The following is a 24510-nucleotide window of genomic DNA, read 5'->3' as shown; positions in this document are numbered from 1 at the left end:
CTTGAATTTTTATTTTCTGTTGCTTTTGCTTTCCAAGTGGACCACAAAACACGCAGCAAGCAATTCATAAATACTTGAAAGTCACGACATCGATTTTAAATTCAACGCATTAAAATCCACCAGGCAGTCAGGAAGATTAAATATTCGGGTGCTGCTCTGTTGTCTTAGGACACAGGGAATTTGCTGGTGGAGATTAGCTATGTGTTTTAATTGTGAATATTAGTATGCTGAGGAAGCTGAGAAGAAGTGGAAAGCTCAGAAAGTAAATATTAAACTGGGTTATATTGACTGTGTAGGTAGAAGAAAGGCGGGCAAAATTGAGAAAGGGGAAGAGGAGCATTTGGAGGTGATAATAGGATGTTCAGGTGTTAACTTAGGTAACTAATAAGCCTCTTTGTTTGCTTGACAATGAGGAAATTAGTGTGAAAAATAAGAGTTAGTGGAAAGGAAAGTAATGGATCCACAGTGTGTAGTTCAAAGAGGAGATTTCTTGAAAATAAGCTGGTAAGGCAGATTCAGTTTTAAGAAGGATCAGCTTTAGAATTTAGATTTAGAGCTGGGACCTACTGAGAGTTTAAGTGTAAAGAGTAATAGTAGTGAAGTGGCACCCCCTTTCTCCACAGAAAAGCCCTCTTCACCATGGCTGATTTTAGGACTGTCAGCAAAAGAGTCTCTGCCAAAGAGTCCAATTCAGATAAACTTCCTATTTTTTGTGTCGCCCTGTTTACTTGGCCACTGGCTGAGAAGATATCATCAGGTGCTGGACACCCCCTTACTAGTTTTTCACAAACATATCCAGTATAATACTTTGAAGAAATTTGCAAACAAAGCCTCTGGCCTTGAGCTGGGCTTCACAGAGATGTCTACATTTTTAAGATAAGTTACAATTGGGCTCCATGGTAACAGCTGGCAGGGGGAGGAATGAAAGGGGAGAAGAAGCTCTCCCTTCTCTGGTGTTGTTCTTGAAGCATTAACATGCCCAAAACAGTGAAAGAAAAAGCTGCTTTTATGTGAACTTTTGCAAACTGAACTTCTGAGACCCTCCCCTTACATGCTGGCTACAAAACTCTGAAACTCCCTAAACTCGGGGTTCAGGGGATTAATTGATTATAGCAAAAGCTGTGCCCTCAGAACCTGGCTGCAGCCAAATAAAACGGTTTCCTGCTATCTTTGGTGCCTTGCCTCATTTGTCCCTACAACAGTAGAAATTCGATATTTAAGGAAAGTGAACCTAGGGAAAATCTGGTAAGAAACGAGACTGAAGCCAGATGCAATGTCACATGCTTGTAATCCCAAACGCTGGGGGGCAGGGTTGGGGAATGTTAAGGAAGGCGGATCCTGAGTTGGAGGCCAGTCTGGGCAATCTATCCAAACCCTGTCTCTAAAAGTAAAAAGGACTGGAGATGTAACTTCGTGGTGGGCAATGGCGGCAAAAAAGAAAGGGGAGGGGAGGGGCTTAGACTCAGCAATAACTGCTTTGTGTACTTTGGACAAATTTTTATACCATTTTTCTCAGGCCCATATCCCTGATTACTTTCCTGGGGTTGGGGAAAAGGTGGGTGTCTTAGACCATTTTCTGTTGTCATAACTAAATACCCCAGACTAAATAAAGAATAGAGGTTTATTTAGCTGAGGGTTCTTGAAGCTGGGAACTTCAGTATCAAGGTGCTGAAGTCTAGTGAGGCCTTCTTGCTGAAGGTGGGGAGAGGCATCATGTAGGGAGAGAAAGCAAGTGAGCCAGAGAAAGTTCACTTTAACAAAGCTATTTCTTTGATAGTCCATTAATCCATGAATAGATTAATTCATTCATCACAGCAGAGCCCTCAAGATTCAATCACCTAACAAAGGTCTCACCTCTCATACCATTGGCATATAACTTTGGGAACTAATTTTCCAACACTTGAAATTTGGAGAATGGAGAAACAATCCTTGAGAAACTCACCTTGGGTTTACCCCCACTTTTTTTTGGTACCGGAGATTGAACTCAGGGCACTGGCCACTGACCCACATCCCCACCCCTATTTTGTATTTTATTTAGAGACAGGGTCTCACTGAGTTGCTTTGCACCTTGCCGTTGCTGAGGCTGGCTTCGAACTCCCAATCCTCCTGCCTCAGCCTCCTGAGACACTGGGATTACAGGTGTTCTCCACTGCACCCAGCCCAACTCTTTTTCTTTCTTTTTTAATTTACCAACCTTTTTATTTTGGAAATTTTAGAACCCATACAAGTTGAAATAGTAATATTAAAATTAGAATATTAATGTGTTGAATCTCCACGCAAAGAAAAGACCACCAACTCCAATTTTAAATCAAATTAAAGCAACTTGTATTTGTGTACACAAAGAGAGCTGATCAGCGACTGTCTCTCCTAATGCTGGCTAGAGACCAACACTCCTCCCCTTCCCCCGCTCTCTAAGAATGAGATTTTATACCACAAAAAGTTGCAAATGGGGGTGTCTTGAGAACTTACAGATAACAGGATTTTGACAAGCATAATACAAAGGCAGATAGTAAGCTAATGATCTACATGGCTTAACATTTCAAGGTAGGGAATAAATTTAGATCCCAACATCAGAATTTATGAGGTGCCACAGAGGTTTCAGAGAGGGTTGTTATCTGGTCAGGGAAAGCCAGGCATGGGTGAGTTCAAGGCAAGGGCAGGCATTCCAAGCAAGTTTAGAAATTGCAGTAATTTATAGTAAAACAGAAATCAACTTTTCATGACTTTGTGGCGAGATGGCTCCCAATCTTGAGATGAATTGGGCTGGGTTCATCAAATGCAACCTTCACCCAATGATTCCCAATAAAAACCAAGTGAGCAGCCTCATCTATATTGAGAGGAGCTCTCTGGCCTCTTTGTAGTGTTTTCACTGATTTGAATCATAACAGAGCAAAGAAGGCATGACAGGATTTATTTGCATTTTATAAATGAAGAAACAAACTCAGAGGTCAAGTGGTCTGAAGTCAGTAAGTGACCCACCAGAAACTGGAACTGAAGATTTCTGACTTCAGTAATTCAACATTCTATGGTCAATTCCTCTCTTGGGTCTACTGTGGGAGTAATGCCAGAGCTGCTTCTCAAAACAGGTGTGCAAAGAAAAGTGTTTTCGTCTCATTCTTTTGGCAATCAAAGTAAATATTCACCAGACCCCTTGTGCACAGTATTATCAATCAGAAGTCTGTTATCAGGAACATAGTGCCATACATATGAGAGTATAAGAAGCAAAAAGAGGATACCAAAGCCAATTGTCCCTGTTCTGAGGGATTACTCAGTCCTGGCTACTGTGGTTAGAACCCAGAACAAAGAAGACAAGGACAGAATCCTTGTGCAGTCACATTCCAGTGGGTTCTTCAACAGTCCACATGCTGCCAATGAGAGACTAGTGGACTGCATCTATATCAGTGTTTTGTGTGGTTACTCCAACTCTTGCACTTTTGCTTCATAGCCATCCCCATTCTGAAACAGTCTATTTACCTACTGCATCCTAACTGGGAACCTCTATAAGTGGAGTACTTCCCCAGTAAATGAGATTAATTAAAGATGACCAATTTATTTCAACTATAATTTGTGATAGTCTGGTAACTTTCCACCCCTTGTTGAGAGAGTACGTTATTGAATGCCTGCCATGTACCCAGAAATATATTGGCTGTTAGGTTTGTAGAGATTTAAAAAAAAATGCCAAGGACCCATTAGTTTATAGTTGTCCAAGTGTGAGATAGTGAGGTGAGTCAGATCTAGTCTACAGTGTTGACTCTAATATGAGAGGATGTAAAGTTAAAACATATTTTTAAAGAAAAAAATAATGTGGATTAGTGACTGATTGGATATAATCTAGTCTACTAAATGAGAATGTTAAGTTTTGCAAACTGGTTGAGGAGAACTTGGGTACCTAGAGTAGAGGAGTCACTTCAAGACAACTTAGATTTGCTTGGCAAAACTTTAGTCATGCTTATGAATTTTCTTATAGGCCCGTGTGCACTTTGTTGTTGTTTTTAACTTGTAGTAACTTGTAGTAACTCCCTATTCTTTTATTAAAAAAAAAAAACCTTAATGATTTTTTAACTTGACATTCTAGACTCTTAGATACCTTTATGACTAACTCGATTACAATCCACTAAATGTCTGAAATGACCCAGCAATAGGCTGAAATACTGTACTAACATTTAGTACACCAGATTCCTTGCAGTCTCCTAAACATGCTCTGTTATGCACATCGTATGAAGCACATATAATTCTCTCTTCCTTTCATGAATTACACTTCCATCCACACCTCCACTTTGTTCCCTTGGTGATTGTCTATTCAACCCTCAAATCTTATTCTAAACATTTCTTCATAAAACTTTCCCAATTGGCTAGCATGCATGAGGCCCTGGGTTTGATCTGCAGTACCACAAAGACAAAAACAAAAACAACCAAAAAAACCTTTCCTCAGGGCTGGGATTGTGGTTTAGGGGTAGAGCACTTACCTTGCAAGGTGAGGCACTGGGTTCGATCCTCAGCACCATCTAAAAATAAATAAACAAAATAAAGGTATTGTGTCCATCTACAACTAAAAAAAAAATATTAAAAACAAAGCAAAAGGGGCTGGGGTTGTGGCTCAGAGGTAGAGCACTTGCCTACCAAGCATGAGGCACTGGGTTCGATCCCCAGCACGACATAAAAATAAAATAAAGATATTGTGTCCACCTATAACTAAAAATTAAATATTAACAAAACAAAACAAAAAACTTTCCTCATCCCAAGAGTTAGTTAATTGCTCCCAACCTTTACCACAATTGGTATACTTATACTTTATTAGTACCCTTAACATACAATTACAGCCATGCATAGCTTAATGAGATACATTCCAGAAAAATGTATTGTTAGGCAATTTCATTGTGTAGACATCATAAAGTATATTTTTACAATCATAGATAGTTTGACCTGCTACACACTTAGACTATATGGCGTGTGCATGTATGGTACAGCCTATTATTCTTAGGGCCATGATGAACAGAACAACACAGATTAAATTAAGCACAAGAGAAAATGATGCAATCAGGAGGTGGGGTAAACACCAGATTTATGAGGCCACCACAGATATAACATGGCATACAGTTTTATATTAAACCTTTTCTTTTAAAATAAATAGTACACTAAAAATGATGATATAACAAATTCATGAACCAGTAACATAATTCTTTATTATCATTATCAAATATTATGAACATCACAGAATTGGATATGTACACTTTCATACAATTGGTTGCTAGGAGCCACAAGCAAAATATATGATGTATGGCACCTTTGGTTGTAAAGCCAGCTAGCCACTGAGGTATTATTATGCTAAGATTTACATTCATATGCAAATTGGGCTCCTGCTGTTCACCTTGGCCTACTACTGGACTCATGTTACGGGGACTCATGGAGAGTTCCCATTGGTTGGGGAAGGATAGTAGGAGGAAATTCCGGGGGAGGTCCGGGGGACCCCGGGTTCCGGGAGACGGCGGTTCCGGTTAGACGCCCGCGTGGGAGGACCGTTTTTTTGCTTGCTGGCGCTGAGAGTGTTAGCGGCTTTTTCAAAATAAAGTTTTGTTCCTGCTTGAGTGGCTCGTGATTCTGTGCCCAGCCAAGACTGCGGCATTTGGTGGCCCGTACGGGGAACGCCTGAAACTTAGAGGTGAGTAAAACTGCTCGCCCCTGAGGGAAGGCGACAGAATGGGTGAACATTTAGAAAAACAATGTGTTCTTGTTTTGATTTATTTTGTTTTTATTTCAAGCTCCCTAGCCCTAGAATTTTCTCAGGCGAACTGGAAAAAATGGTTGGCTCAAGGTTTGAAGTTATTCGGCCCTAAGAAAGAGAAAATTGATACAACCATTGTCTGTTCCGTTTTTGTTTCATTCTGCTTCGGCTTTGTTTTATCCTATCTTATTGGGTTACGTTACCTTTATAGTAGATTAGAATCCAGTACAAAACAAACCGAAAAACTGCTAAGTAAATTGTTAGAGGTCCAAACTATGGTAGAAAAAACGCTAAGTCAAGCAAAAGAGAAGGTCTCTCAAGCTAGTCAGACAGAGGAAAATTTAAAAAAAACAAGCTTAGAGGAAAAGCAGCCATCAGGTGGAAAATTACAACAGGAGGTTGCTACTAACTCCGTTCTATCACCAGAGGGCATAACTCAACCAACAGCTCCATCTACCGCTGAGCAGCCCTCAACTCCCGTAGTTGATGGACGGAATTCTGAGGCAAGACCCCAAAGATTAGCATGCCCTGTACTTGAGCAGGCAGGAAGGCAACGAATTCACCGTGCTTTAGATTTCAAAACAATAAAGCAATTAAAGGAGGCTATAACGACCTATGGGCCACAAGCTCCCTTCACAATAAGCATGGTCGAATCTGTTACCAACTTGGACATGACACCAGCAGATTGGGCTAACATGTGTCGATCTGTGCTAAACGGAGGACAATATTTGTTATGGAAGGTTGCCAATGAGGAATTTTGCATGGAGACAGCTAAACAAAATGCAGAAGCTGGTTATCCTCAAAGAAATATGGACATGCTATTGGGAAAGGGACCATATGAGGGTCAAAGACAACAAATTGAATATGACCCTGGCGTATACGCACAAATTGCTGTAGATGCAGTTAGGGCATAGAAAACTTTACAGGGGCATGGAGACTTACAAGGTCAATTATCTAAGGTAATACAAGGAACTAATGAACCTTACGCTGAATTTGTAGATAGACTTATTCAGTCAGCCTCTAGGATATTTGGTAATACAGAACAGGTAATGCCATTTATAAAACAACTGGCTTATGACCAAGCAAATCGTTGCTACAGAGAGGTCATTAGACCATGGAAACATGAAGATTTAAACACATATATTAAATTATATAGAAACATTAATGAACAAAGGCAAGTCTTAGCAGCAGTACAACAGGCTTTAGATGCCAGGCCAAAAACATGCTATAATTGTAATCAAACAGGACATTTTAAAAGGAGTTGCCCCATAAGAGGAGGGTTTAACAAAGCTGGATATCAAAGGAATAGAATACCGGGTATTTGCCCACGATGCCATAGAGGGAAACATTAGGCTAATGAATGCCGTTCTCAAACCACCATAGAGGGTATTCCGTTATCAAAAAACAGACAAGGACCAAATGTTTACCCACGATATCGTGGAGAAAGATATCAAGCTCCATTGCCAAAAAACGGACTAGAGGGCCCAATGCCCCGGGGCCCAAAACCACAAATATATGGGGCAATGGAGGAACCCAACAGCACCATCAAGGTAGTGCCCAGGACGCATTATCCATTAAATCCCTCATCAGACAAACTAGAGGGAGCGCAGGGCTAGACATCTGCCCCTCTGCCAGAGCAGTACTAACCCCAGAGATGGGAATTCAAATCATTCCCACAGGAGTAAAAGGACCTCTTCCCCAGGGAACAGTAGGCTTATTATTGGGACGCAGTTCTTCTACACTAAAAGGACTTATGATAAGTCCTGGGGTAATTGATCCCGATTATGAGGGTGAAATAAAAATTATAGCTAGTTCTCCAAGAGGTATATCAGTAATTTCACCAGGAGATAGAATAGCACAGTTATTAATAATACCCAGCCTGCATGATAAATTTTCCAGTTGTAATGTAGAAAGAGGTTCCAAGGGATTAGGCTCCACAGGTGTAGATTGGGCTATGCTGTCTTTAAATTTAGATTCTCGCCCAATGCTAAAATTAAATATTCAAGGACATGACTTTAATGGGCTGCTGGACACAGGTGCTAACCTCAGCATAATATCTCGTCAAGAATGGCCAGAACATTGGCCATTACAACAAGCCACTCAAACGCTTCGAAGCCTAAGAATGGCAACAAATCCCCATAGAAGTGCTATGGTATTAGATTGGAGGGATCCTAAAGGATGTGAAGGAACTATACAGCCCTATGTATTGGATCATCTTCCTGTAAATTTATGGGGACAAAATATCCTAAATCAATTAGGATTGACATTAACAAATAACATCAATCCTAACGTGCCCACTACTAGGGCTAAACAAGGCTTTAAGAAAGAAAAAAGATTAAAAGAACAAGAACAAGGTATGACAGCACCTATTCAAATAGATCAAGAAATAAATAGACATGAATTGGGTTTTCAGAAAAGGCCACTGAGACAATCAAAATTACTTGGAAATCAGAAAGACCAGTGTGGGTTCCTCAGTGGCCCCTAACTAAAGAAAAGATACAAGTAGCCCATGACTTGGTCAGACAACAATTAACGGAAGGACATATACAACCTTCCGTATCCCCCCATAATACTCCCATTTTTGTCATTAAAAAGAAATCTGATAAATGGAGATTATTACAAGATTTAAGAGCCATTAATAATGAGATGGTTATTATGGGACCTGCTCAATCAGGGATTCCTCAATTGTCTGCTTTACCAAAAACCTGGCATGTTTTAGCTATAGATATTAAAGATTGTTTCTTTTCAATTCCAATTCATCCCGAGGATAGTCCACATTTTGCATTTACTATCCCTGCACTGAATCATGAAGGTCCTGATCAGAGATATGAATGGAAAGTACTCCCTCAAGGGATGGCTAACAGCCCAACTATGTGTCAAATTTATGTTAATAAAGCAATCCAGCCACTTAGAAACCAAAATCCTGAACTACAAATATTTCACTATATGGATGATGTGTTATTGGCACATAAAGATAAAAACACATTGCTAGAATGTTATGCCACACTTACAAACTTATTGAAAAATTATAATCTAGAGATAGCAATAGATAAAGTACAATTAAATCTTCCAATTAATTATTTAGGAGTTCTATTATCCTCAACCATGGTCCGTCCACCAAAAATTCAAATACGAGTAGATCAACTCAAATCACTTAATGACTTTCAAAAATTATTGGGAGACATAAATTGGATAAGGCCTTATCTAGGCATACCAACAGGAGAGTTAGGACCTTTATTTGATATTCTAAAAGGTCCATCAGATCCAAATTCACCCCGCATGTTAACGCCTGAAGCAAGAAAAACATTAAAAATCATTGAAACGTATATGGAAAATATGCATTTGGATAGAATTGATATAAGTTTGCCTTTATTATTTATTGTACTACCAACAAAAAATATTCCTACAGGAGTATTTTGGCAGGAAGGTCCATTATTGTGGATACATTTATCTTATTCTCCTAACACTATTCTTACTAGATATCCTGAGGCTATAGGACAATTAATACTCAAAGGAATAAAAGCAGCTAAGGGAATATTTGGGATTTCTCCCAATAAAATTATCACTCCATATACTATGGATCAAATTGATGAGTTAGCTAATGAGTTAAATACTTGGGCAATAATCATATGTAAAACTAGTGTTTCATTTGATAATCACTTACCATCTAATCCTTTGTTGTCTTTTTGGTCTAAGCATCCTGTAATTTTTCCAAAAATGACAAGAAAAACCCCTATCATAAATGCTCCAAATATATTCACTGATGGGTCAAACAATGGTACAGCAGCAGTAGTTACTCCTGATCAAACTTTTACATTTTTAGTACCCAAACAATCAGCTCAAAAGGTAGAGCTTAATGCAGTATTACAAGCTTTTATGATGTTTAAAGATTCTGTATTTAATTTATTTTCTGATAGTCAGTATGTAATTAATGCTATAGTATCCCTTAAAGATGCTGGTAGGATCTCACCTTCTTCTACTGTTTTCTCTTTGTTTTCCACTATACAAAGTCTAATCTGGGACCGAAAAAATCCATTCTTCATAGGTCATATCAGGGCACATACAGGATTGCCTGGAGCCCTTAGTATGGGCAATGAACTAGCAGATAAATCTACACATGACATACATATTTTCTCCACAATAGAAGAAGCTATAAATTTTCATAAAAGGTTCCATGTCAATGCTAATACTTTACAAAAGCGTTTTAAAATAACTAAAGAACAAGCCAAACATATAATAAAACAATGTCAAAATTGTGTGACATTTTTACCACAAGTTAATCTTGGAGTCAATCCTAGAGGACTGATACCTAACCATATTTGGCAGATGGACGTCACACACTTGCCAGAATTTGGAAAATTAAAATATTTACATGTTACAGTTGATACCTCTTCCGGATTTTTGATGGGCTCCCTTCATGCCGGAGAAAAAACTAAAGATATTATAGCTCATTGCTTACAAAATTTTGCCACTATGGGCATTCCAAAACAGTTAAAAACAGACAACGGTCCTGGTTATACTTCCACCTCTTTTAAACAATTTTGCTCATCATTTGGTATTACTCACATAACAGGAATTCCATACAATCCACAAGGACAAAACATAATTGAAAGAGCTCATCAAACTATTAAAATGTACTTATTAAAACAAAAGGAAAGAATTAAAAAAAGGTATATATCCCCCAAAGATAAACTTAAAATAACCCTTTTTACTCTAAACTTTTTAAATTTAGATTCATCGGGACTTAGTGCTGCGGAAAGACATTTGTACCCCAAAAATGTACATAAGCCTAAGGTACTTTGGAAAGATATTCTAACAGGACAATGGAAAGGCCCGGATCCAGTGATAGTCTGGAATCGGGGCGCTGTCTGTGTTTTCCCACAGGATGAACAGCAACCGATTTGGATTCCAGAGAGATTAACTAAAACAATTTCTACAGAAAAAGAAGATGATTTGACTCAAATCCATAACAGCTGACATCCAAAGCTCCAGCTTGGCTATTCTTACATCTGCGACAGTGATTAACCAAGGTGTTTTTTTCAATATCTATTTTATTATTGCATTTTTCCACATCATAAAGTTCTATTTTATTTTTGAGCTCATACAAACCTAGGTTAATGTTTTCTGATCAGTTTTATTTTTTGACTGTGTTTTATTTTTTGACTGTGGAGTTTTTAAACATTGCAATGGAGATTTCACCTAGGTATAGTTACAAGGCCTTTATTTACTATTGTCTTATGTGTTGTATGTTGTGTGCACACTTCTGTTTTGTGTTGTATGTCTGTATGTGTGTATGTCCATATTTCTTATATGAGGAGCGCTCATGAAAAATGGATCCGAATTTTTTCTTTATTCACGTGATTTATATAGTTTAATTTAAATTAGGTAAACAGCTATTAATGATTGTTTTTAAAGATGGTTAACAGATCTGTTTGTTTGCTAATTTAAATTTGGTAAACAGCTGTTAAAGATTGTTTTTAAAGGAGTTTAACAGATCTATTTGTTTACTTTCACCTTTCCTTTTTATTATATTTAATAATTCTGTTCAGGATAATGTCTCTTTAACATCATTGCCAGAATTTCCATCTCCATCCCAATTCCAGTGAAGACTGAGATAAAACCAAACTACAGCTTCTATGATAGCAATCACAGTAAACTATATAAACTGATGCATCAATGAATATAACTCAACAAGTAATGCTATCAAGGACTTAATTTACTTTGGGAGGAAATAAACATATTGATAGACTCCTCCAATTTGAACTGCTTGCAGAACTTGCCTGGACTATATATCAGTTACATACATTGTGAAATATCATCTGGTGCACCAAATTGTGGTACTGCTGGCATATCTTTGCTGATGGTGTCACCAGTGATGCAATTTCCTTGCCAGCTCACCCCATGTTTATTGTGGTAATACTGGCATATCTTTGCTAATGGTGTCACCAGTGACGCAATTTTTCCAAGGAGCCATCAATTGGCTTGGTGTCGTGGCATTTCTGTATCCTCCTCCCTTCTACTAGTGATGGTCTAAAATTTGGGGGCCAACAGAGGTGAGGCAAAGAACCTTACCCCCCCACTGGCACCAAGGCAAAATTTGGGGGCCAACAAAGGTGAGGCAAGAACCTCACCCCCCACTGGTGCATAGGCCTATCCACAAGCATGGCTGAATGCTGGACCGGTAGTCAGCGACGGGTTGCTCTGATTACAGTGGATTCAACCTAAGACAGGAAGCTGACGCCTAAAGGTCAGTTCTCCCATGACGGGTAAGAACCATATGTTAAATTGGACAACCTACCAGGCACGGTCCCTAGCCACATTGCTTGTTACTTAATTAAACAGAAGGGGGCAAATGCTAGGAGCCACAAGCAAAATATATGATGTATGGCACCTTTGGTTGTAAAGCCAGCTAGCCACTGAGGTATTATTATGCTAAGATTTACATTCATATGCAAATTGGGCTCCTGCTGTTCACCTTGGCCTACTACTGGACTCATGTTACGGGGACTCATGGAGAGTTCCCATTGGTTGGGGAAGGATAATAGGAGGAAATTCCGGGGGAAATCCGGGGGACCCCGGGTTCCGGGAGACGGCGGTTCCGGTTAGACGCCCGCGTGGGAGGACCGTTTTTTTGCTTGCTGGCGCTGAGAGTGTTAGCGGCTTTTTCAAAATAAAGTTTTGTTCCTGCTTGAGTGGCTCGTGATTCTGTGCCCAGCCAAGACTGCGGCAATTGGTGATACAGTAGGTTTGTTTATATCTGCATCACCATAAACATGGGAACAATGCATTGTGCTGTGATGTTATGATGACTATGACATTGCTAGGCAACAGGAATTTTTCACCTTCATTGTAATCTTGTGGGACCACTGTTATATATGCAGCCCATTGCTGACCCAAATGTTATGTGGCATATGACTAATTCACTCACCAGACCATGATCTACGTGCAGGCAGGAAACAATTTGTTTCCATATTTCCAATACTTAGCCTCAAGCATTTAGCCTGGCATATAGAAACTACTGAATGCACATCTATCGATTGAATGAATGAATTTACCAGCATTATCATTTGCATATAATAGTTACAATAAGCACATTTAGTGAATTTTTTTTAAAGAGAGAGTGAGAGAGAGAATTTTTAATATTTATTTTTTAGTTCTCGGCGGACACAACATCTTTGTTGGTATGTGGTGCTGAGGATCGAACCCCAGCCGCATGCATCCCAGGCGAGCGCGCTACCGCTTGAGCCACATCCCCAGCCCCCACATTTAGTGAATTTAATTTAGCAAACAGTCCAAGTAAGGTAAGAGCATGCGGGGGTGGGGATATATATATATATATATACACACACACACACACACACACACACACACACATATATATGTATATGTATATATACACACATGCACACACACATATATATACTCTCTCAACAGCAGACAGGGGTTGGAAAGTTACAGATTACAGATTACCCCCAAACTATAGCTAAAAATAAATTAGTCATATATATATATATATATATATATAAAAGAGAGAGAGAGAGAATATGAATATGAGGGTGAGATTAGAGTGGGAATAGATAGATGCACAAGTTCCACAAAGGTACATTCCTGCCTTTGCCCTGGATTCCTGCTCCTATCTCCATCTTGAGGTGTCTTGGGTTTTATCTAAAAATCTGTGTTAGATTTCCTCCTTCCCTTCCTTCCTTTCTCTTCTAAACTTTGACTTTAAGGCATATATTATGCATATATTAAATCTGAGAATCTTTTCAGTTTCTGCATTTTCTTTTTTAAATATATTTTTTAGTTGTTGATGGACCTTTATTTTACTTATTTATAAAATTTATTTATTTACAAGAGAAAATGATACAATTGGGAGGTGGGGTAAACACCAGATTTATGAGACCACTGAGAATCAAACCCAGTACCTCACAAATGTTAAGCAAGCACTCTACCAGTGAGTCACAACCCCAGCCCCTGCGTTTTCCTTTAATAAATAGAAAAACCAATTCATTTACAAAGCTGCCAAGCTTGTTTGCTTTTCAGATCTCCATGGAACTCTGACATGAGCAGGGTACTCCAGCTAATCATTCTCCCAGGTAATGAAGCCTTCTCTGATTACTGACACATCTATCATCAGCTGTCTCATAGGCATGGGGGAACTGCTGGCAAAGGTATGGAGGGCAGACGATGGGATTAGATCAGGAAATTGAAATTAATTCAGTGTGGCTAGTATAGAGTTTGAGTTTATTTGCAATGGAACTGAGGACAGGAACTACATTACAGAAGATGTATGTCATACTCAGGAAGATGAATTTTATTTATTTTTTTCCTTTTCTTTCTCTTTTCTTTTTTTGGTACCAGGGATTGAACCCAGGAGCACTTAACTACTGAGCCACATCCCCAGTCCTTTTTGTATTTTTATTTAGAGACTGGGTCTCTCTAAGTTACTGAGGGCTTTCCTAAGTTGCTGAGGGTGTCTTTGATCCTCCAGCCGCAGCCTCCCAAGTTGCTGGGATTATAGGCATGCACCACCAGGCCCCTCACTCTTTTCTTTATCTTTCTTTTCTTTTTTTTCCTTTTTTTTTTTGATGTGGTCTTGCTACATCACGCAGGTTGACCTCAAACTCCTGGACTCAACTGCTCCCAGGCAGATGGACTTTGATTCTGAATGTTGTGAAAAAATGTGTTTTCAGATTCTAAATGGATTCACTTGTGTCAACCCTAACAACAGCCTTCATAGTCAGGAAGTTATGAAAAAGGATTCTTTTTTTTTTTTTTTTTTTTAAAGAGAGAGTGAGAGAGGAGAGAGAGAGAGAATTTTTTTTTTTTAATATTTATTTTTTAGTTCTCGGCAGACACAACATCTTTGTTGGTATGTGGTGCTGAGGATCGAACCCGCGCTGCACGCACACCAGGCGAGCGTGCTACCGCTTGAGCCACATCCCCAGCCCTGAAAAAGGATTCTTATGCATGATTGCCCAACAGTAATTATCACAAAAGACTTGTCAGAACCTGATGTTTGCACAGAGGCCACCACAACCCTATCTAAAAAGGACTCATAATAGGACCTCTGCCCAGCAACTGACTGTTCAACTTTGGACTGATGCTCTTCTTTTTTTCTTTTTAAATATATATATTTTTTCAGTTGTAGATGGACACAATACCTTTATTTATGTGGTGCTGAGGATCGAACCCAGGGCCTCACACATGTGAGATGAGTGCTCTACCGCTGGGCCCCAACCCCAGCCCCCTGATGCTCTTCTTGTTATTAATAATTGTGGCCAAGGATTACTGCTTCAAAATATCTTACATAATCCACTTCCTTTTTCATCTTTAAAACCTCTTAGCTGGGTATAGGTGGTGTTCACCTGCAATCCTACCTACTCAGTAGGTCCAGGTAGGAGGATCAACTGATGGAGATCAGCTTTGGGGTAAAACACATATAATCATATGTAAATATATGGATAGGACATGTGGAAGAGTAAATAAGCTACTGAAGGTGTGAAAATTTGGACCATCAACAGTTGTGCCTGTTAGTATTATGGTAGCTGCCATAGAATGTATCTATTAGTGGATTAATTGAACAAATATTTTTTTTTCTAGAAATAGTTGTTCATTAAAATACATACGGGAAAAATTTAATTAGCATGGAAAGAAAGCAGGGCAATCATTCCCAAATAACTGAGTCTGTAATGCAAGTTACTTTTGCATTTCTTGCAAGCTTAGAATCCCCCTGGGAGCTAATTCCATCATCATCATCATCATCATCATCATCTCATTAGCCATCTGTTGCAGGGACTGCTGTGCCTTCAACAGCACTCAGGTATGAGATTTGAGAGCGGAAGTTCAGGTAAAGATCGTGAGTTTTCGAGGATATTTCGCTTGGAGAAAATGAAACTTTATTTTTCGATGTGGTGTTCAGAACTAGCGTAATAACAACTACAGAAAGTAGTAACAACTACAAGGGGCATTCCCTGGGATTTTTATACTAACTTTAGCTGCTAAGGCAATTGCTACAGGGAAGCAATCTTCAATTGTTGCAAAAAAAATCTAACCACGGGCTAGAGGACCACCGGATTCCTCTTTTGTTTCTTCTTCTTTTTTTTCAGAGGGCTGTTAAACTGGAGTCTGGGACGTTAGGCCACAACAGAAAGCGATTTTGTCCTTTTAACGGCGTTAGAAAGATATAAAAGCAAGAAGAGACAACCCCAGAACTTCCTGGGCGCGCGCTGCGTGGGAACGCCCCCAGCGCCGCCCTCGCCCGGGGACCCGCAGCGGCCAAGCGCTCAGGGCTGGGGACGGAGACACGGGGCACCGCGGGTCCGTGAGTTAACCTCTCGTTGGGGCGCTCGCCACTTTGGTGCTGGCAGGTGCGCGGCGAGTGCACGGAGCAGGCGATGGCGCCCAGCGCGAGCGCCCCGGGGTAGTGCCGGCTAGGCTGCTGGGTCCCGGCGCGCAGGCCCGCCTTCCTCCCAGACCGCGGCGCGGGTCCGGGTCCTTGCAGGCACCAATGGGGCTCCTGCGGCTGCTGGTCTTGGCGGTGCTGGCATCGGAACGCAGTACGGCTGGAGGAGCTGAGACGGTCGGCAACTCTAGCCAGGGTAAGGTCGGGGTGCCTCGCTGGTGCGACCCAAAGTTACTTCTGCATTTTTTGCAAGCTTAGAATCCCCCTGGGGGCTTTCCACCTGGCGAGAAAGGTGGGTCTTGGGGGGCGTTGGAGGGCCGAGCTGTGAGTTAAAACTGACACGGATAGACTAGAGCCTTCTTCCCATTGCTAAGAAGGAGGCCTTCCTGTCAGCCCCCTAAATAGACGGGGGAAACGGGAAGAGATAACCAACTCTCTTTTTCAGACATTATTATCTCCCGTAGGGAGCAGCCATGTTTGTGGTTTTAACACATTAAAAGGCCCCTTTGCTCCTTCGTGGCCTGCCTCAGCTCCGGATTGCGAAGCTTGGAGAGGAATTAAGCTTTATGATTGATGGTCCTCCAAGCTGCATTGGTTTCGCATTCCGAATTCGTGACGCTTTTCAAATTGATTGATGTCCTGCGGAGTTTGAGAAAAAAATGACCCCAGAATGGGACTTTAGATGGTAGGTCATGTGCTTGGTGAAATGAGTTTTAGCAACAGCTCATGCTTTGTTAATATAAAATGTAAAAAGCACTAATTGTGCCAGGCTGATGATCATGTGCTTTTCCGTGAAATTAGGCACATTCTGGGTTTTGTTTCGATCTTAAGAGACAAGATGCAGTTCTGAAACATATTTTCTGAATAATGTGATTGTGCTCCTGCATGCTTATCTCTGAAAACCTCTTGTGCAAACTGAATCCTAGGATCTTTGCATAGACTTAAGGCCAAAACTGAAAAGGGCAATTATATTTACTTGCAGAACATATAATAGGGTATGTTCACTGCATGCAGCCTGTGCCAGGTGCTTTCCATATACAGTGTTCTTTAATCCTCACAACTCCACAGATAATGATTGTCCTCACCTGGCAGAGGATGAAGCTGAGGCCCAAGACACTCATTAAACAAATGAATAGCTAGTAGGGGCAGAGGCAGGGTTTAAATCTAGGTGTGTCTCCCAGCAAATTTCATTGTCTTCCCACTGCAACAAAGGTGACTTCCAATAAAATATCTTGTGTTTCACATTTAATCCTTCAGCGATTCCTTATCCCTTAAAATAGACTAATAGTATCTGGAGACTCAACCTTCCCTATCTCCATTTAACAGGTAGGGAAGTTGTGGTTGATCCAGGATAGTCCAAGAGCCAGAAGGGTTGGTATCCAGACCTTTTTATTCTAGTTTGGTGCTTTAGTATTTACTATCTAGAAATCTTTACAGAGAAGTTGAGAAATAGAGCCAGGCACTGTGGCTCATGCCTGTAATCCCAGTAGCTTGGGAGGCAGGAGGATTGAGGATTCAAAGCCAGTCTTGGCAATTTAGTGAAACCTTGTCTCTAAATAAAATATAAAAAACAGGCTGGGGATGTGGCTTGGTGATTGATGCCCTGGGTTCAATCTCTGGTACCAAAAAAAAAAAAAAAAAAAAAAAAAGAATGTTATGTTTGCCTTGTGTTAATATTATTCTCTGCAGGAAAGGGACAATATGTGGAAATTTAACTGCTGATAATAAAAGCTGATATTCTCCACATCTGTCAGATGAAAGTCAGTACAGAAATCAAGAAATCCTTAGTTCAGGACTTGCATGATCCTCTTGTAACATGGCTGGTTTGCTGTGTAGGAATCTAATGGGACAAAATGAAGGATCAGAGCAGCTGCTGCAGTTTAGGAAGATTTATCCATCTTGAGCAGGATGAGCTGACTTGCACAGTTTGAGGCTGAATACTGAATGAACCTTGGAAGGTGGCTGGTCGAGTTCCTAGAATGTCTAAGGAAGGTGCTTTCTCTGACCAGCTGGGCATTGGAAGTGATTTGTCCATTTAAATAGTTGTCTCTTCTCCTGGAGTCCCATGTCTCTTTGACCCTTAACATATATCATTATTGTTTTAGATTTGTATCCACTAACTCATGAAATTACATAGTAATTGGAGTTGGTAGGGAAGTCATGTGGACCCTCTGTGCTTTGGATGATGCTTTAAAGCAACAGGTCACTTGTGCTGTGAGTTGCAAATGTTGGTTCCCTTCACAAGTGTGTGAGAAGTTGTATGTTCATTGTTGTGTTTCCTTTTAACTTTTGGGACTAATAACAATTTAGAAAACGATGAAAATGAGCTATTGGGAGGGGCATTTGAATGGCAGCCAGCTCACGTAGCTGAACCATTTTTATTAACTGTGTGTCTGAAGAGAATTATTGAGACCAAGATTTGACAGATCCCTCCCAGAATTTGGTTGTTGTGTTAAAGCACAAACAATGGAGGGAAATCTGAAATAGACTTTAGTAAAATATTAGGAAAAGCTGGAAATTTTTAAGGTTGTAAGATAAGGACCTGATTGGCAAAGAAAGGATGAGATTATTAGGATTGGGCAGTTCTTCTTGGAATGGAATTACTGGAAAGAAAAACGGACTCTGGGCAAGAATAAAAGATGAGTGTGAAAAATAGAAAAAAAGTCCCTTTCTATTCCAGTGCTAAAAATTGTTGGCAGAAAAAGCAGAACCACTTCTTTGTAGAGGAGAACTACTTTGTAAGTGCACCATCTTGATGTTGGCCCTTTGCTCTGTAATGTCATTTGATGTGCTGTCTTTTTTCCTCCCACTCCTGAAGTCATAAGATCTAATTATGTCTCATAAAATGCTTCCGATGAATCCTTTTCCAGATGGCTTAGAGGTGAAGTTAAGTTCCTGTTAACTTCTGCAGGATATAATTTGGTACATGTCTTCTTTTACTGAAACCCAAAATAATTTTTACAGCACAACCTAATAGAGATAGCATTTAATTTCTACTCACAAAAAAGACCTGGCAAAATTTTTCTTTTTTCTTTGTTTTGTGGTGCTGGGGATCAAACCCAGGTCCTCATGCATGTCAGGCAAGAGCTTTACCACTGAGCCCCATCCCCCGTGTCTTTTTCAGTGTCTTTCATTGTCACCAGATAGAAGTCTCTTTCTCAACTTGATGTTTATGAGATGGGTATTTCTGTAAATGTCCTATGTGTGTTTAGCATTTTCTCATTAGTTTATTTGTAAGCTAATCCAAGACTGCCTGGAAGCTAATGATATCTTATAGTATAGGATTGGATAGTTTAAAATCATTTTTCCCATTTGTTTGATACTTTTAGCAGCCAAACTGATATATGTAGCATAGTTAGCTCCACTTTACCATAAGAGAACAGAAGCCCAGAGGAAATAATAAATTATTTGCCTGAGGTTACATAGTTCTCTTATCATTTAACAAACATGTGCTGTCTGTGCCAGGCACTGGAGCATCAAATATGACAAAGCACTGAACAGCCGGGAGTGAAACCACAAGTAGTTTGGTTAAAATGCAGTCTTCTGTAAAAATTATGAAATGCCCTTTTAACTGCCAAAGTATTTTCACAGTGAAGTTAGGTTAAAGATAAAGAGAAAATGTGTTTATCCTTCCCTTATTTATTATTGTGTTTGTAGTTCTCAAACCTGGCTGAACATTAGAATCACCTGGAGAACTTTTAAATAGGCATATTGTTGAAGAGAGAACAAGAAATGGAAATTCAAAAGAAAAAGTTTACAGAAGCACCAGGAAATATTAAATATTTAGGGATAATTATACTAGGATATGTAGAGATCTCTGCAGAGAAAACCATACAACATTCTTGAGACAAATTAAAAGTAGAGGAATATCTCCAATTCACAGATTAAGAAATTTTCTTTTTTAGCTGGGCATGGTGGTGCACTCCTGTAATCCTAGGGACTCAGGAGGACTGCAAGTTCAAGGCCAACCTCAGCAATTTAGCGAAGCCCTAAGCAACTTAGTGAGACCCTGTCTCAAAAAACAAAACAAAACAAAAAAACGGCAAGTGGGTCCAATCACTGGTACCAAAAAATATGTCTTAAAGATATCACTTCTTCCTAAATTGTAGGGCCCTCCCCATCAGAATCGGGGCTTTTTTTTTTTTTTTTTGGTGGATATTGATGAACTGATTTCTGTATTTATGTGGAAATGAAAAGGGCTGTAATATAGTCAAGACAGTTTTGAAGAGGAAGGACAAATTTGGGATAGGAATTTAGACAGAATAATAAAGGTGTCAGGACAGACAGGTAAACTGGTGGAACCCAGGGGAGAATCCAGAAACAAACATGTTTGTTCACTTGACTTACATTAAAGTGGGACTGCAGAGCAGTAGGGAGAAGGTGGGGTTTTTACTGAAGGTTGTTATTTCAAGTATATGTACATGGAAAAATGAACCTTGCTCCCTGTCCCAGCTATACATAAAAATCAGTGTTAGGTTGGTTTGAGACCTAAATGTGAAAGGTCAAACAAAACTTCCAGAAGTTGCTCCCTGTCCCAGCTATACATAAAAATCAGTGTTAGGTTGGTTTGAAACCTAAATGTGAAAGGTCAAACAAAATTTCCAGAAGTTGCTTCCTGTCTCAGCTATACATAAAAATCAGTGTTAGGTTGGTTTGAGACCTAAATGTGAAAGGTCAAACAAAACTTCCAGAAGTTAACATGGGGAAAACCAAGATCTTGGAATACTTGACAAAATTTCTTTAAAATGACACAAGGACTAATCATAGATGAAAAACTTGAGAAATGAGACTTTATTAAAATCAAAACTTCCATAGTCTGAATGTAATGAGAGAGGAAACAGACAAACTACAAAAGTACAAGGTGTTATGCAACACTTGCCTGACAGGCAAGTTCTCATAAAGAACCCCTAAATTTTTTTTTTTTTTAAAGAGAGAGGAGAGAGGAGAGAGAGAGAGAGAGAGAGAGAGAATGAATTTATTTTTAATATTTATTTTTTAGTTCTCGGCGGACACAACATCTTTGTTGGTATGTGGTGCTGAGGATCGAACCCGGGCCGCACGCATGCCAGGCGAGCGTGCTACCGCTTGAGCCACATCCCCAGCCCAAGAACCCCTAAAATTGAAGAACAAATAATTTTTTTCCCCTAGTACTTGGGATTGAATCTAGGGGTGCTCTACCACATCCTCAGCCTTTTTATTTTTTAAGACAGGATTTCACTAAGTTGCTCAGTCTGGGCTTGAACTTGGAATTTTCCTGCCTCAGCCTCCTGAGTTGCTGGGATTGTAGGTATATACCCCAGCACCTAACCAAATGATTCAGTTTTTAAAATGGACAAAAGATGAACAGACTTCTTCACAAAGAGAATATCCATATAGACAATAAGCAAAATAAAATGTAGTAAAAAATCACTAGCTGTTTTGGAAATGCATATTATTATTTTTATTTTTATTTTTTGGTGCTGAGAATAGAACCCAGGGCCTCTGGCATGCTAAGCATGAGCTGTACTGCTGAGCTACATCCCCAGTTAATACTGCGTATTAACATAACATACCACTATACATCCAGCAGAGCAACTGATGATCCCAAGTGTTTGGGAGACTGTTGACAGTACTTTTCCACACATTAATGGGAGTGTACATTGGCAAAAACATGTTGGATAATGCTTTCTATTGAATCTGAATATAAGAATACCTATTATCTGATAATTCTGATGGATTCTATCAAAGAGAAACCTGTGTGTACATGTACCAAAAGATGTATAGAAAATGTTTGGAGTTATTTATAATAACTCCGAACTAGACATAATCCAAATGTTTATTTTTTTGAGGTTCTGGGGATCATACCCAGGGCCCTACATCATGTTAGACAAATGTTGTAACCCTGAGCGTATATCCCCATCCCCTCCAAATATTTATTAAAAGAATAGATAAATACATTGTGGTATTTAATTTCATGAATTACACAACAATGGTAATGAATTAGTTATGATTATTTATAGTCATTGGAATGAAGCTTACAAATAGAATATTGATTTTTAAAAAGCTAGACACATGGTGACACATGCCTGTAATCCCAACAACTCGGGTAGGCACCTGATTGCAAGTTTGCACCTGGATTGCAAGGTTGAGGTCAGCCTCTGCAATTTAGCAAGACCCTATCTCAAAATAAAGGGCTGAGGGTATAGCTCAGGGATAGAGTACCCCTGGGTTCGATTCCCAGTATTAAAAAAAAAAAAAAGCCACACACAAAAGAATTCATGTGTAAATTTCATTTAATTATCAAAACCAAATCCTAGTGTTTGACATTAAATCATGGTTCCCTCTAGGGAGGAAGGAAGGAAGATGGGGTGATTGACAGGGGCCACACTGAGATGCTGGAATGATGGTTCTTGACTTAGGTGATGGTTTCATGGGTGTGTAAACTTTAGGTAATTCTCTGCACTATATTTTGTTTTTCAAAATATTTTTTAGTTGTCAGTGTGCCTTTATTTTATTTATAAGTGGTGCTGAGAATCAAACCCAGTGCCTCACTCATGCCAGGCAAGCACTCTACCACTGGGCCACAACTCCAGTCCTCTGCACTTTATTTTAATAAATATTTTTTAATTGATAGTTTGATCCAGCCCCCAGGGATTCTGATATAACTGACTGGAAAGGATCACAAGCAGCATTTTTTTTTTAACTACCTCCAGATGACTGTCATATATTGCCAGGATACATTATAACTTGTTTCTATTAAGAACACCTCATGATCACTAAGAAAAAACTGAAAACTAAGGAAGATTGTAAGGAAAAAATAATTATTTAAAATATATACCTAGACAGATACCTGTTATTAATTCTGCCTATATTTTCAAGTAACCAGGTTTTAAATAATACAGTGTCCCTTCCTTTTATTAACTGACTTCTGCCTGGATCATTGCTATAGTCATGTTGGGGATGGGGACCAGGAGGCATCATCCTGCTGTAGCTTTCTGGAAACCCAGGAAGTGATGAAACTTACAACTCTTCCTGAAATGTTGGGTGTACTTCTTGAGGAAGAAGTCGGAAGAGACTGTAGCTTAATTTTCTGGTCCTGATCATTACATATTTTCACGTGGACTATTTTTTGTTTATTGTACCAAGGGATTGAACCTGGGGCGATTAACCACTGAGCTATATCTCCAGCCCTTTTTATTTTTTATTTTGAGACAGGATCTTGCTAAATTTCTGAGGCTGGCTTTGAACTTGTGATCCTCCTGCCTCTGTCACCCAGCCACTGGAAATATAGGCGTGCACCACTGTGCCTTGCTGGGCTGTTTGTTTTCATTTTTGAATTTTCTAAGAGTAGGGTAAGTCTTAGATACAGTTTAACCATTTAGGATCAAAGGCCATCTGTTATGCTGTCATAGGAGAAATCTCACATAAGTTGATTGCCTGACTTAGTGCTTTCTAGGACACACTGTCACAAAATAGAACTATTTTATTTTTTAATTTGTATTGGAATAACAGTCTGTGGGTTCGTTATTTGGGGATTGGTTGACTAATTATGTTACATATGCAGAATAGAATACTGAAGAACTTTAAGAATGATACACCTGGAATGATGTTGATATGGAAAAGTATTAAAACCTATTAAATGGGCTACGCCAAACATTTATATCTTTTCCCTCCATATATGTGGAAATGCACATGCTGCTGTCTACTTAAGTTCTAAGATACCCCTCCATATCCTCCATAGATTCTGCATCCATGGATTCAGCCAATTGCTAATGATTTTCCATTTTTATTTGAAAACATTGCCCCTGTACTAAACATCAGACTTTTCTTGTCATTTTCTACGCAATACAGTATAACTATTTACGTAACATTCATATTGTATTAGGTTTAGAAGCAGTCCAAAGATGGCTTAAAGTATACAGGAGGACGTGCATGTGTTATATGCAAACACTATACCTTTTAATAGAAGGGATGTGAGCATGCACATATTTTGGTATATTTGGAGATTCTGGACCCCTCCTTTGTGGATGCTGAGGAACAGTTGTATGCCAAACTGAGTGATGATTTATGAATAATGTATTGTATTTTATACCTTTTAAAAATAAAGATTATATAGTATCTAAAAATATTTGTTTTAAGGGAAAAATAAACGATAAGTTTGTTTATTGTGCGTCCTTCCCCTCTCCCCCTCCAGTGCTGGGCAATGAACCCAGGTATTTTTTTTTTTTAAGAATTTAAAACGTAAGAAGGAGATTGAGGGGATGCAGGAGGGTTGGGAAAGGGGCAGAAATATGAAATGGATTTGATAAAATTAGACTGTGTACATGTATAAATATACCACAGTGAATTTCGCCTTTATATGTATATCTATAAAGCACCAATTAAAAATAGATAAATAAATAGA

At 39.3% G+C, this 24510-nt stretch overlaps 1 protein-coding gene across 1 annotated transcript in view; it reads left to right on the top strand.

Annotated features, from left to right (window-relative positions):
- Window positions 1-15968: 15968 nt before the first annotated feature.
- TM7SF3 (transmembrane 7 superfamily member 3) overlaps window positions 15969-24510 on the top strand; it is a 42398-nt gene continuing 33856 nt past the window's right edge. The window contains exon 1 of the mRNA XM_081311163.1: window positions 15969-16323. Coding sequence (XP_081167289.1) covers window positions 16233-16323 — 91 coding nt within the window. The 5' untranslated portion in view covers window positions 15969-16232. The remainder of the gene's footprint in view (window positions 16324-24510) is intronic.

Source organism: Spermophilus citellus, assembly GCF_964194105.1.
Source record: "Spermophilus citellus genome assembly, chromosome: 10".
NCBI lineage: Eukaryota > Metazoa > Chordata > Mammalia > Rodentia > Sciuridae > Spermophilus > Spermophilus citellus.
The sequence above is the reverse complement of the archived record's forward strand: the minus strand, read 5'-3'. Positions and strand labels throughout refer to the sequence as shown.